General features: G+C 42.3%; 1 protein-coding gene and 1 pseudogene across 2 annotated transcripts in view; one reads left to right on the top strand and one right to left on the bottom strand.

Moving 5' to 3' along the window:
* PIGU (phosphatidylinositol glycan anchor biosynthesis class U) overlaps nt 1-5,607 on the bottom strand; it is an 88,513-nt gene extending 82,906 nt beyond the window's left edge. Inside the window, exon 1 of one of the 2 annotated variants that reach the window (XM_032858840.1) lies at nt 5,441-5,607. In XM_032858840.1, coding sequence (XP_032714731.1) covers nt 5,441-5,570 — 130 coding nt within the window. In that variant the 5' untranslated portion in view covers nt 5,571-5,607. The remainder of the gene's footprint in view (nt 1-5,440) is intronic. The other variant, XM_032858841.1, reaches the window with a different exon arrangement.
* Nucleotides 5,608-8,656: 3,049 nt separating this feature from the next.
* LOC116868805 lies at nt 8,657-8,819 on the top strand (annotated as a pseudogene).
* Nucleotides 8,820-13,376: the final 4,557 nt, after the last annotated feature.

Raw genomic sequence — 13,376 nt, 5'->3', positions numbered from 1 at the left:
ATGACTGGTGCAGGCAGATCAACCCATAAGTGCAAAAAGCAGTGGGCAAAAACTTAAGGAGAAACAAGATATTTACAGAGCCCCTACATACCGCCCCCAAATATTTACAGATTAAAAAGGGAGAGTAACTTTACAATGGAGAAATCAGGCAGATACTATCATAATCAAGGGATTAAGGATAACATCATCAGTAATAAGACTTTGCAATATGATGTACCCCCAATCCAATACACTGAGAGGATCACATCACTTCAATGGGATTCTTCTCCAAAATCTGTGATCTCAATCTAACTAAGAGAAAACATTAGATAAACCCAAGTTGGGGGACATTCTACAAAATACCTGACCAGTAGGTTTCAGAAGTGTCAAGGTCATAAAAGATAAGGAAAGCTGAGGAACTCTCACCGATGGGAGAAGAATGAGGAAACACAACACTAAAGACAATACGGCATCCTGAATCAGATGCTGGAACAAATAAGAACAGTAGGAAAAATGGTAAACTCTGAACAACTACAGCTTGTTCAGTGGTATTAGAACAATGTTATTCCCTTAGTCTTAAACACTGTACCATGATTATGCAGGATGTAAACATTATAGGAAGCTGGTTTATGGATCTTTCTGTACTATCTTTGCAAATGTTTTGTAATTCTAAAATTATTTCAAGTAACAGGCTAAAAAAAAGTAGCGGTATCCAGTCTCTGGATCCAGCTGCCAACTTGCAGGAAATACAGATAAACTGTACCATGAATATACAATCAGTCAAACACAAACTATAGGGAACTACAGGTCAAACAGTCTGGGTTCTTTAACAGGTAAGAAAAGGATGGCATGGATGGGAATCTTAATGGTTAAAGGAGACTTAAAACACATATATAAAAATTTTTGTTTCAGGGCAAGACTAAGCTATAATAACTAGGGACTCTTATTTGCAATAAAATGAAAAGAATGTAAAGATGTCATGACTATAATATAAAAGTCGGGATAACAGTTACTTAATGAAGGGGGGGCTGTGACTGGGATGGGGCATATACAAGGCTTTTGGAGTAAGTAGCAAAGTTCTGATTCTTGATTTGAATGATGGGTACAAAAGTGTTTGCCTTCTAATAATTCAGTCTGTAACACACTATTGTGTGTGGTTTACTAATTCTCCATTTTAACAATAGAGGTTTGATTTTTTTTTTTTTTTTAAAGTAGTGCTATCAGAAGTGTTCTTCCTGACCCTGACCCTGACCCTCATGGCTACACTGGAGGTAGGTTTCTAAATAAGAGTTAATGGCTTGGGATCTACCCTGAACTCACAAGGCTAAGCCTATACTGATTCCTAATCACTAGGTCAAGGCTGAGGAAAGACCAAAATATGATTAAAAAAAAAAAAAAAACCAGAAGTTCCAAAAGTATTTCCAACAGATTACTATACAAGATGGTATAGAGTAAACTCTGGTGGAACAGCAATGTCTAAAGACTGTCAGTTATTCAAGTTATTCACATTAAACACTATGTGACTTAATCTCTCTGTGCTTCCATTTTCTCATCTATAAAATAGGGTATTCACATGCAGGGCCATTTACAGCTTAGGGCCATTGTGGTGATTAAAACAGTTCTTAAACATATCTAGAATGCTCAGACCAGGGCTCCTGGGTGGCTCAGTGGGTTAAGCCTCTGCCTTCAGCTCAGGTCATAATCTCAGGGTCCTGGGATGGAGCCCCATGTCAGACTCTCTGCTCAGCAATGAGCCTGCTTGCTTCCCCCTCTCCCTCTGCCTGATTCTCTGCCTACTTGTGGTCTCTCTCTTTGTGTCAAATAAATAAATAAAATCTTAAAAAAAAAAAAAAATCAGTCCATGAGGGGCACCTGGGTGGCGCAGTCAGTTAAGCATCCCACTCTTGATTTTGGGCCAGGTCATGATCTCAGGGTCATGAGATCAAGCCCCAAGCTCAACTCTACACTAGGTGTGGAGCCTACTTAAGATTCTCTCTCTCTGGGTGCCTGGGTGGCTCAGTGGGTTAAGCTGCTGCCTTCAGCTCAGGTCATGATCTCAGGGTCCTGGGATCGAGTCCCGCATCGGGCTCTCTACTCAGCAGGGAGCCTGCTTCCCTTCCTCTCTCTCTGCCTGCCTCTCTGCCTACTTGTGATCTCTGTCTGTCAAATAAATAAATAAAATCTTTAAAAAAAAAAAATTCTCTCTCTCCTTTCCCTCTGCTCCTCCCCACCACCTCCACTAATGCATGTACTCTATTTCTCTTAGGAAAAAAAAAAAATCAGTCTGCCAACCAAAATCTACTTGGATCCACAGCCCTTCACCCAAACAACTGGGTACTCAAAAAACTCATGTGAAATGAATGAATGAGTGTCATGTGAAACCAGAAGGGCTCCTACATCAATATTTTTTAAATGTCTGCCTTTTAGGGTTAAATTCAATCGCTTGCTTTTTAAAATATCCCATCTTAAAGTATACTCTGAAGACAAGTGATACTTAACAGATGTTGTACCATCCCTCTACCCACTATTCCTGTTTAAAACAGGACAATTATCCTGAGCCAATCAGATTCAGATGGGTGTCTACCAAATCTCTCTCTAGCTCTGACACTGGCCCCAAGCTCCAGACCTAAACCTTTGAATATCATACTAAACCTCATACACACTTCAAACACTTACTGATGTCCTTTCTGACTCACCTATTTCAGTCAATATCACAACTGTTCTATTATTTAAATTCAAATTCCTAGAATTAGCTATTTTGGCTTTCAATATCGTGCTAAGAGCTTCAACATGGATTATCTCATTTTAACAGGGTACATATTATAACTTCCTGTTTTCCAGATGAGAAAACTGATGTTGGGGATCACACCAATGTAAGTGGCAAAGGAAAAAAATATTTAAACCCTTTTAAAGATCCCAGACCTGCGGCACCGGGGTGACTCAGTAGTTAGATGTCCAACTCCTGATCTTAGCTCAGGTTTTGATCTCAGGGTGTTGAGTTCAAACTCTGTGTTGGACTCCACACTGGGCATGGAGCCTACTTAAAAAAAAAAAAAAAAAAAAAAGACTGCAGACCCTGTGCTCTTAATCACCATACTACATTGCCTCATCTTTAGACCCTTCACCCTGTCCATCCTATATGCAACCAGAGCTTATCTTTTCTTTTCTTCAGTATTTGTTCAACAGTAATGATGCAACTATTCTATGCCAGGCACAAAGGATTCAGGAATGAGTAAAACAGTTCTGGCCCTCAAGGAACTCACAGTACAGTGGAGAAACCAGATATAAACAAATAATTACAATAAAAAGTGAGAAATGCTCTCAATAGAGGCATGTATAAAGTGCTAAGAGAACAGAGGAAGGAGGGCCTAATATTGCCCTGGGGCTTCTGGTATCTAGAAGAAAGCAAGAACCAAGTGGCTTCAACACAAACAATTTAGTTTGTTCAACAAATTAATTAGTTTGTTCAACAAATTAATTCAAGGATTATCAAATCTAAGCTCTCACCATCACACAGAAGAATTACTACTACCTTTATTACCATTTGTCAACTGGAAAACCTGAGCATATTACTTAACTTCTCTAAATTTCAGTTTCCTCATCTGTGAAATGGGGGAAATAACACCATCTAACACAGAGAATAACTGGAGGATAAAAGAGTCTTACCACAGTCTTTAATATACAGTATTCTTAGAAACCTAAGTTTGAATTATTCATAAAACAACCATTCATTATCCCATTCCCCCATTCAAAAATGTCTATGGAATAAAACTCTAGTATTTAAAGTTCAAGGATATGCGTGCTTGGGTGGCTCAGTCAATTAAGCGTCTGCCTTTGGCTCAGGTCATGATCCTGCAGTCCTGGAATGGCCTGCGGTTGGGCTCCCTGCTCAGAGGGGAGTCTACTTCTCCCTCTCTCTCTGCTCCTTCCCCTGCCCATGCTCTCTCTCACTCACTCTCAAATAAATAAATAAAATCTTAAAAAAAAAAAAATTAAAAAGGAGCGCCTGGGTGGTTCAGTCATTAAGTGCCTGCCTTCAGCTCAGGTCATGATTCCGGGGTCCTGGAATGGAGCCCTGCACCTGGCTCCCTGCTCAGAGGGGAGACTGCTTCTCCCTTTCCCTGTGCCTGCTTGCAAGCACTTTCTCTCTGTCAAATAAATAAATCTTTAAAAAGAACTTGGCGGTGGGGCGGGGGGTGCGGGGGGCGTAGCTGGGGGGCTCAATGGGTTAAGCCTCTGCCTTCAGCTCAGGTCATGATCTCAGAGTCCTGGGATCAAGCCCCACATCAGGCTCTCTGTCCAGCAGGGAGCCTGCTTCCCTTCCTCTCTCTCTGCCTGCTTCTCTGTCTACTTGTGATCTCTGTCTGTCAAATAAATAAATAAATAATCTTTAAAAAAATTTTCTTTTTAAACTACAAAGCTCAAGGACACAAACAGTATTTCTGGGGTGCTGTCACTTCTGTAATGTTCTGTTTCTCGATCTGGATGCTGACTACATGAGTATACACAGTTTGTAAAAATTCATTGAGCCCTACACTTACTATATGTGCATTGTACGTATATTGTACTTCAGTAAAAAAGTTTTTTAAAAAATCTTTAAATTCTGTCCCTAACCCATACCGCATTACTACCCCATTTTGTACATTTCACACTCTTCAACATTTTCTTGATCCTGTTTACCTTCTGCTACCTGGAACTCTCCTTTCTCTAATCTCCCTTTCCAAATTCTACATTCAACAGTTAGCTCAGAGCCCACAACCTCAGGAAACTGGAAAAGGAGAGGGGCATTTTCTTCACAGCTGAAACTCCAGGCAAGGAACTGGATGTACAAAGGAAGAACATTTTTCAAAAAGGATTACAACTGTCTTCCCCACTAGTCTGTGGATCCTTCAGCACAAACTCTATCTCATTGGAGGCGCTCGTAGAAAATTGCGCCTGAGGAAGAACTTAAGAAACAGTAAGAAATGCTGCACTGCAAGTTCCAAACTGAGAACAGGAGTCTAAGCACACTCACACACTCTACTCGCTTAGGCAAGATTGTTCCCCTCACTTGGGGACCCCCTTCACACACCATACCATACCCCCGGGAGCACCACATGCGATCCCTCATCAAATCCCAAACTCCTCCGCAAATCCCACTCCATTGACCATTCCCTTTTCTTAAACTTAGCCTTCCTCAGACCACGCCCCTCTGCTCAGGACCAGAGGGGGACACACCCCCTCAGCTCCCCAAAGCTCAGGTGTGCCTGCCCCTACCGCCCAAAGCTCGCCCCACAATCCCACGACCCCTCCCTCTGGCAGCCCCGCCCTCAGGCCCCGCCCTCCCGTCCTCTCCGACGTCGCCAGAACGGGTCAGTTCCCTTAGAATCTTGAGCTTGAGGCCACTGCCCCCGCCTCCCATTCACTGAGGCCAGGAGAGCACAGGCGGAGCCTGGCCACCTACTCTAGCCAGTGGCCTCACCTCTCTTCCAAGAGCTCAGTGGGGACACCACTTCCACCCGTTCGGAAATGAACTCGGCCAGACTGGAGCGGAACAAGGCCGCCCGCACGGTCACGGCCACCACCAGCACCAGAGCCAAGGGAGCCGCCATGATAGCTGGGGCGGGCGCGCAGGCGGGAGGGAAACGCGAGGCGGAAAAGTCTCGCGACCTGTGCGCCACCCTCTGTAGTTCCGCGGCTAAGCGCGCCTTGCGGCTGCCGCTGGAACACCCAGACTGGGGACTACCGCTCCCAGGAAACCTTGCGGCGAGATGGGGCGGGACGACGTAGAGCCGGGCGTCTCAAGCTCCCAGCGTAGGGTTGGGCAACGTCTCCTAAGATCGCAGGTGTACTGTAAAAGCACTGGGTGCTGTGGGAAGTAGACCAGTGAAGGCTTTATCTTCCTAAGATAATGAGCAAGTTTTGAAGAGTTGTTAATTTTACTCTTGTGGAAATGCCTTTTTTTTTTTTTTTTAAGTAAATGTGCTGCGGAAGTGAGCAGTTGTGTAAATGCTTTTAATGTTCGGATGTTTCCCTTTTATGTTTTTAAAATTTTTTGGTTTTTTTTTTAAGATTTTATTTATTTATTTGACAGAGAGAGTAAGCAGGGGGAGTGACAGGGAGAGGAAGACGCAGGCTCCCACTGAGCAGAGAGCCGGACATGGGGCTGGATCCCGGGACTCTGGAATCATGACCTGAGCAGAAGGCAGACAGACACATTACCTACTGGGCCACGCAGGCGCCCCTCCTTTTATTCACTTATGTATTCTACACTTGTTTAATGAACACCACTTGTATGCCAGGCACTGTATTGGGTTCTGAAGATATATTTTGGAGTAGTAGATAGGTTTATTTGCTCTGCAGCCTTGAACGAGTTGCTTAACTTTTCTGTGTTCTGTGCCTCAGGTCCTTCATCTGAAAAATATGCTGATTGTTAGCCCGCGGGTCCCTATGGACTCGCTAGAACCGATCAAGGAATGCTTAGAAATTTTGCTAGTTGCTTTTTAACATAATTATCAAGAATTAAATTATATAGACTTACAATACTAAAACAAGGTAATAAATACTAAAAACTCATTACTTCTTATTTTACTACATTTTTTATTTGTGCTCTTGAGGTTACTTATCACTAGTTATATACTGTGGCACATGCTGTACAATGGTGTGCTACTGCCCCTTAGTTCCCAAATTGGTGTTCAGGAACTTCAGGTTGGTAGCTTAAAAACCCTCCCCGAGGAGAGTGTTTACACACAGAAATTAGTAAGCATTACAAATCAGAGTTTTGGACTTTGGAGAGCTCATTGATAAGCTTTAAGTAACACACCACTTAATGTATGAAAAGTGCTTATTGTGAGTGCTTAAGTGTTAGCTATAATAATATCAAATTAATATCAAATAAAATATAGAAGGGGGCGTCTGGGTGGCTCAGTGGGTAAAGCCTCTGCCTTCAGCTCAGGTCATGATCTCAGGGTCCTGGGATGGAGCCCCACATTGGGCTCTCTGCTCAGCAGGGAGCCTGCTTTCTCCTCTCTCTCTGCCCCTCTGCCTACTTGTGATCTCTCTCTCTCTGTGTCAAATAGATAAAATCTTTTTAAAAAATAAAATAAAATATAGAAGGAAATTTCAGATCTGTGAATAAGATGAAACAGTTTGTATGATCAAGAATAACTTGGTGGACGGGGCGCCTGGGTGGCTCAGTGGGTTAAAGCCTCTGCCTTTGGCTCAGGTCATGATCCCAGGGTCCTGGGATCGAGCCCCACGTCAGGCTCTCTGCTTGGCAGGGAGCCTGCTTCCCTTCCTCTCTCTCTGTGTGTGCCTCTCTGCCTACTTGTGATCTCTGTCCTTCAAAGAGATGAATAAAATCTTTTAAAAATTAAAAAAAAAATAACTTGGTGGGGGGCTCAATTGGTTAAGTGGCTGTCTTCCCTTCAGGTTGTGATCCTTGGGTCTTGGGATGCAACCCTATCTTGGGCTCCCTGCTCAGCGGGGAGTCTGCTTCTTCCTCTCCCTCTACCCCACCTCCCACTGGTGTTGCTCACTCACTCTCTCAAATAAATAAATCTTTTTAAAAAGCATAACTTGGTAGAAGTGTGTTGGTAACACTGGACAGGGCCGTCAGGGAAGGCTCTGGGAAGAGGTGACATTTGAGCTGAGACCCAAAGGGTGAGAAACTAATCAGAGCTGACAACTGGAAGAAACAGACTCTGATTCAGGAAACAGAAAGATGTGTTTGGGTAAGAAAACAAGTATGTTCCAAGTGGAGAGAGTAGTAGAAGGTGTGGGTGGAGAAGCAGATAGTCGCCAATCAGGTAGGGACCTGTTTGCCATGGCTGGGAATTTCAATTTTATTAAAAGTGTAATCCACGTACCATTGGAGGATTTTAAACTTCCAATGGTGCTTAAAGTGGTGTAGTCAAGCGTGTATTTTTTAAAAGATCACTATGTCAGGTGCATGTGTGGTTCAGTTGGTTAAGTGGCTGCCTTTGGCTCAGGTCATGATCCCAGAGTCCCTGAATTGAGTCCCGCATTGGGCTCCCAGCTCCACAAGGAGTCTGCTTCTCCTTCTGACCTTCTCCCCTCTCATGCTCTCTCTCACTGTCTCTCTTTCAAAAAAAAAAAAAAATCACTATATCCCCTGGCTATATACTGGGTGTTGGGGAATATTGCAGTGACAAAACTGCCCCCCTGCCTTTGTGAGACTTAAAGAGTAGTTGAAGAGATGTGATAGTCTTAAGAATAACACAAATATAAGTAAGATCATAAATCATAATGAGACAAGGAAAAGGGGGATCAGGATGCTAGGAGAATACAAAACTGAGCCTTGGAGCTGATAGCTTTCTTGACCAATGGGAGGGGTAGGTCTGCAGTGGGACAGGCAATCATGAGGAATAGGAAGAGGCGCTCTCATCCTTTGAGCCCTGTTCTGCCAAACACTGTGCCGTACTTCTAACACACATGAACTTATTTATTCCGTATCGCCTTCCTTCCTAAAGATTGCTTCCTCTTTTACATAAAAGGAGATCCATGTATTACATCATCATAGAGTGAAGCTATTACATCATGAAAAGTGGAGGTGATTCTAACACAAACTACATAATGAAGATTGAACAAGATTATGCAACATAAAATGGTTAGCACAAACCATGTGCTCGATATACATTCATTAACTGTTTCATTATTGTTTACATCATCCTAACAGAAGGCTTAAAAATTCTCCTTAGGCCATGAGGAGAAGGAGGAGGTGCAGTGTTCTCTCCTGAGCTTGAAGCTGCCTTTAGGTGTTGTTTCCACAAGGACCAATTGCCATCGATGATCATTCTTCTCCTCCTTTGGAGGAGTAAGCAGGAGGGGATGCAGTCTGAGTGCTTTCTCGAAAATAAAAAAAAAAAAATAAGCTGTGCAATTAAATGCATTTTCACAGATGTACATACAAATGAAACTACTGCTCCATTCAAGACACAGCACATTTCCACTATCTCACAACTTCCCTTGGGTCCCCTTGCAGTCCCTCTCTGCCTCCACCCTCAGCCCAGGCAACCACCGGCACTATAGGTGCGCTTGCATTTTTAACAACGTTAAAGGAACTCTTTAATGCCTACATTCCTTTATGCAGCATAAGGATTCTTAAATCTATCCAGATTACTATGTGTATCACCAGTTCGGGCTTTTTTTTGCTAAGTTGTATTCCTCTGTATGGATATGTCCTGTCTGTACATTCACCAATTTAATGGATATTTGTGAAGTTTCTAGGTTTTAGCCATTGTGAATAAAGCTATGATGAATATTTTTTAAAAAATTCTTCTTAGGGTGAGGATTGTCTTTGGGAAAAACCATTATAGGTAGACCCAAACTAGTGCTTCCTAAATATGAGTTTGCATGGATCATAGACTTAAATATTAGACCTAAAACTCTGAGACACCAAGAAGAAAACCAGGAGTGAATTTCCATGACCTTGAGTTGGGCAAGGTTTTTTAGATTCAACACCAAATGCACAGACAACAAAAGAAAGAAAGAAAGAAATTGGGTCTCTTCAAAATTAAAAACTTGTGCTCCAAAGGAAACCATCAAGAAGTAAAAAGACAACCCACAGAATGGGAGAAAATATCTCCAAATCACATATCTGATTAGGGACTTTCATTCAGAATATATGAAGAACTTTTATAACTCAATAATAGAAGATAAAGAATCCAATTAAAAATGGATGGAAGAGGACACCTACGTGGTTCAGTTAGCTGAGCGGCTGACTCTTTCTCTTTTTTTTTTAAATTAATTAATTTATTTATTTGACACACAGAGATCACAAGTGGGCAGAGAGGCAGGCAGGGAGAGGGGGAGAGGAAGCAGGCTCCCCGCTGAGCAGAAAGCCTGATGCAGGGCTCGATCCCAGGGATCATGACCTGAGCAGAAGGCAGAGGCTTTAACCCACTGAGCCATGCAGGCGCCCCAGAGCGGCTGACTCTTGATTTCCACTTGGGTCATGATCTCAGAGTCCTGGGATAGAGCCCTTCTGTCAGGTTCTCTTTCCTTCTGCCCTTACCCCTGCTCATGTGTGCACACAGACTCTCTCCCTCTCTCATAAATAAATAAATTCTAAAAATGGGCAAAGCTTGGGGTGCCTGGTCAGTGGAGCATGTGAGTCTTGACCTCAGAGTTGCAAGTTTGAACCCCAGGTTGGGTGTAGAGATTACTTCAAAATAAAAGCTTAAAAAAATAGGCAAAGGATCGGAAAAGACATAGCTCCAAAAAGAGACACAAATAGCCAATAAGGATGTGAAAAGATACCCAACATTATTAGTCATCAGGGAAATACAAATCAAAACCACAATGAGATATTACTTCTTACCCATGGGGGTGGCCATAACGAAAGGCAGATAATAACAAGCATTGATAAGGAAGCAGAGAAATTGGAACCCTCCTGGTGGGAATGTAAAAGTAGCCACTTTGGAAATGGTTTGGTAGTTCCTCAAAATGTTAAACCTAGAGTTCCCATGTGGCCCAGCAATTCAACTCCTAGTTAATATCCAAGAGAAATGAAACATATATCCACGCAAAAACTTGTACATGACTGTCCATTGCTTGTTCATAGTTATTATTCATAATACCTAAAAAGTGGAAACAAGACAAATATCCATTCTGTTTGTTATGAATGGATAAACAAAATGTGCTCTATCTATTCAGTGAACTTATACCTTAGTAAAAAAAAAAAGTGTTGATACATGTTACAACATAGATGAACCCCGAAAACATGCTAAAATAAGCCAAACACAAAAGATCACATATTATATAATTCTATTTATGTGAAATTTCCAGAATAGATAAATCTATAAAGACAGAAAGCAGACTAGTGGTTGTCTAAGGTTGGGGTGGTTGAGGGGATAGGGAATAGGAAATGACTGCTAATGAGTACAGGATTTCTTTTCAGGATGTAGAAAATGTTCTAAAGTCACATTGTATCATTCTATAAATATACCAAAACCACTGAGTCATACACGTTAAATGGGTGAATTTTATTGCATGTGTGTTATGTCTCAATATCTTTTTTAAAAATGAGCAATCATTTGGGAGATATATTTTTCAAATGTAAATTTCCTAGTTCGGCCCTAAAAACTGTGATTTGCTAAGTCCAAGAAGGAGCCCAGGAACCTGACTGTTCATCTCTCCAGTGTATTCTGATGCTGGTGGTTCAGGAACTGTACTTCAAAGAACATTACCCTGAAGGTATAGGTATCCAGTCGCTTATGCAACAAAAAGATGAAAATAGTGACTCACTTGGTTAAGCATCTACCTTCAGCTAGGGTCCCAGGATCAAGCCCTGAGTTGGATTTCCTGCTCAGCACAGAGCCTGTTTCCCCCTCTCCCTAAGCCCCTCCCCCTCCTCATGCTGTCTCTCTCAAATAAATAAATAAAATCTTAAAAAAAGGAAAATACTAATAATAGCTACCAAGTATTCAGTGCTTACTGTGGGCTAAGCATCGTTTTAAGTGTTTTACATGTTTTATCTCATTATCTCTATGTACTATTACAGCTACTATAATTTCCCATCACCACCTGCACATGAGGAAACTGAGGCAAAGGAAGTTTATTAATTTGTTTAAGGTCACACAGCTAGTAAACAACATAACCAGGATCTGAATATCAGGCCCAGACATTGTGGTTAAGTGGCTCTTCCTGAGAAAATGGGAGGAATTTGGGTTGAGTTGGGTTGAGTTGTTTTGTTGTTGTAGCTGAGAAGGAGGGATAGAGAATTGAAAGGAAGGAGACAATAAAGGAGCAAGCAAGATGATTTCTGCCCAGACATCCCAGATGATATGTGGGCAGGAGGAAGAAATCGAGGCTCTGTGATATTAAGCAAACAGCTTTAAGCCACACACCTGGGTACATTTATTGAACACCTACCTTTGCCAGGTCCTGTGCTAGTCTGTGGAGATACAGTCTATACAATACATTTATTTTATTCCAAACAGCAAACTGATTCTGGCCACCTTCAACACTAATGATGTTAACTAGGAGGCTTTGCAGGACCTCACAGGACCAAAGAGAAGACTAGGGAACCAGACTAGGAATGGTCAAACCGAGGTAAACAACACAGGGTCCAGGTAGCAGGAGACACCTTTCAGGTCAACTAGGTACCACCAGTGGTATGAGTGAACGTTAACTAGTTTTTAAGGTCCTGCATTGAGTCATTTAAGATTCAATGTTCTTAGAAAGAACATGAGGTGGATTAAGATTAGGTCCCATACCTGCCTCTTGGCTGTGTGTAGGACAGCAAGAGAAAAGGATCTGTGAGAATTCAGATGATGAATTTACTATGTTTGTCTTAGGACAGGACACCCTGAAGGCAGCTGGGTGAGATCATTCGAGTGAAGGCAAAAGGTGATTGGATGCTGAATGGGAAGAAAAAGGCAAATGGTGGTGAGAAAGACACAATCCTACCTGTATTGGAGTTTATAGTCTGGCAGGGAGTCATACAAAATAGAAGCAGTCAGACAAAATAATTAGAGGGTATGATTAGACCTATGATGGCAACAAACGAGGACCAAATGACAATGACAATGAGTAACAGAGGACCTACTATTGACTAGATGAGGTAGTCAAGGAAAGCCTATTCAAGGAAGTAATATTTAAGCAGAGACCTAAAAGATGAGAAGAGAACTGACAATGGTAAATGGTGTGTATGGGGAGGAGGGGATTGGGTTTGCAATACAGGAGGCCAGTGTGGAGTAAAATGAGCAAGAGGTGAGACTAGAAAAATATGCAAGGGTCAAAGGGCCTTTGTGAACCATGAGGCTAAGTTGGATATGGGGTTTCAAGTAGAACTGAAATGTGATCGCAATTAAAATTCCCCTCTGAGGGACGCCTGGGTGGCTCAGTTGGTTGGACGACTGCCTTCAGCTCAGGTCATGATCCCGGAGTCCCAGGATCGAGTCCCGCATCAGGCCCCCAGCTCCATGGGGAGTCTGCTTCTCCCTCTGACCTTCTCCTCCCTCATGCTCTCTCTCACTGTCTCTGTCTCTCAAATAAATAAATAAAATGTTTAAAAAAAAAAATTTTTTTTAAAAATTCCCCTCTGACCACTGAGTGAAGAATGGATTGGAAGAAGTCAAGGTGGTAGCAAGGAGACCAGTGAGAGTGCTGCCATCCAACAGGCAAAAGAAGATAATGGATTCAAGAGGTATTAGGAAATGATCAATCATTTCCTAAATCCCTCCCTAACCTGTCCCTGGCACTCTGACCCTGGCTCTTGCGAAAGTCTGAAGGACAGTTCAATGAGGCTTTCATTAACACAAATTTGAGGGACAGAAATGTAGAGCAACAATCTCAGATCAACAAGTATATAAAATATCTAAACATGACTGAGGACTTTCTCCTTCCTGGTGGCCTGATGAGCAGCCACTATTATGTATGACAGACATAACCAA

Source organism: Lontra canadensis, unplaced genomic scaffold, assembly GCF_010015895.1.
Source record: "Lontra canadensis isolate GAN:19392208 unplaced genomic scaffold, GSC_riverotter_1.0 scaffold16, whole genome shotgun sequence".
NCBI lineage: Eukaryota > Metazoa > Chordata > Mammalia > Carnivora > Mustelidae > Lontra > Lontra canadensis.
This window is presented reverse-complemented; position numbering and strand designations above follow the sequence as displayed.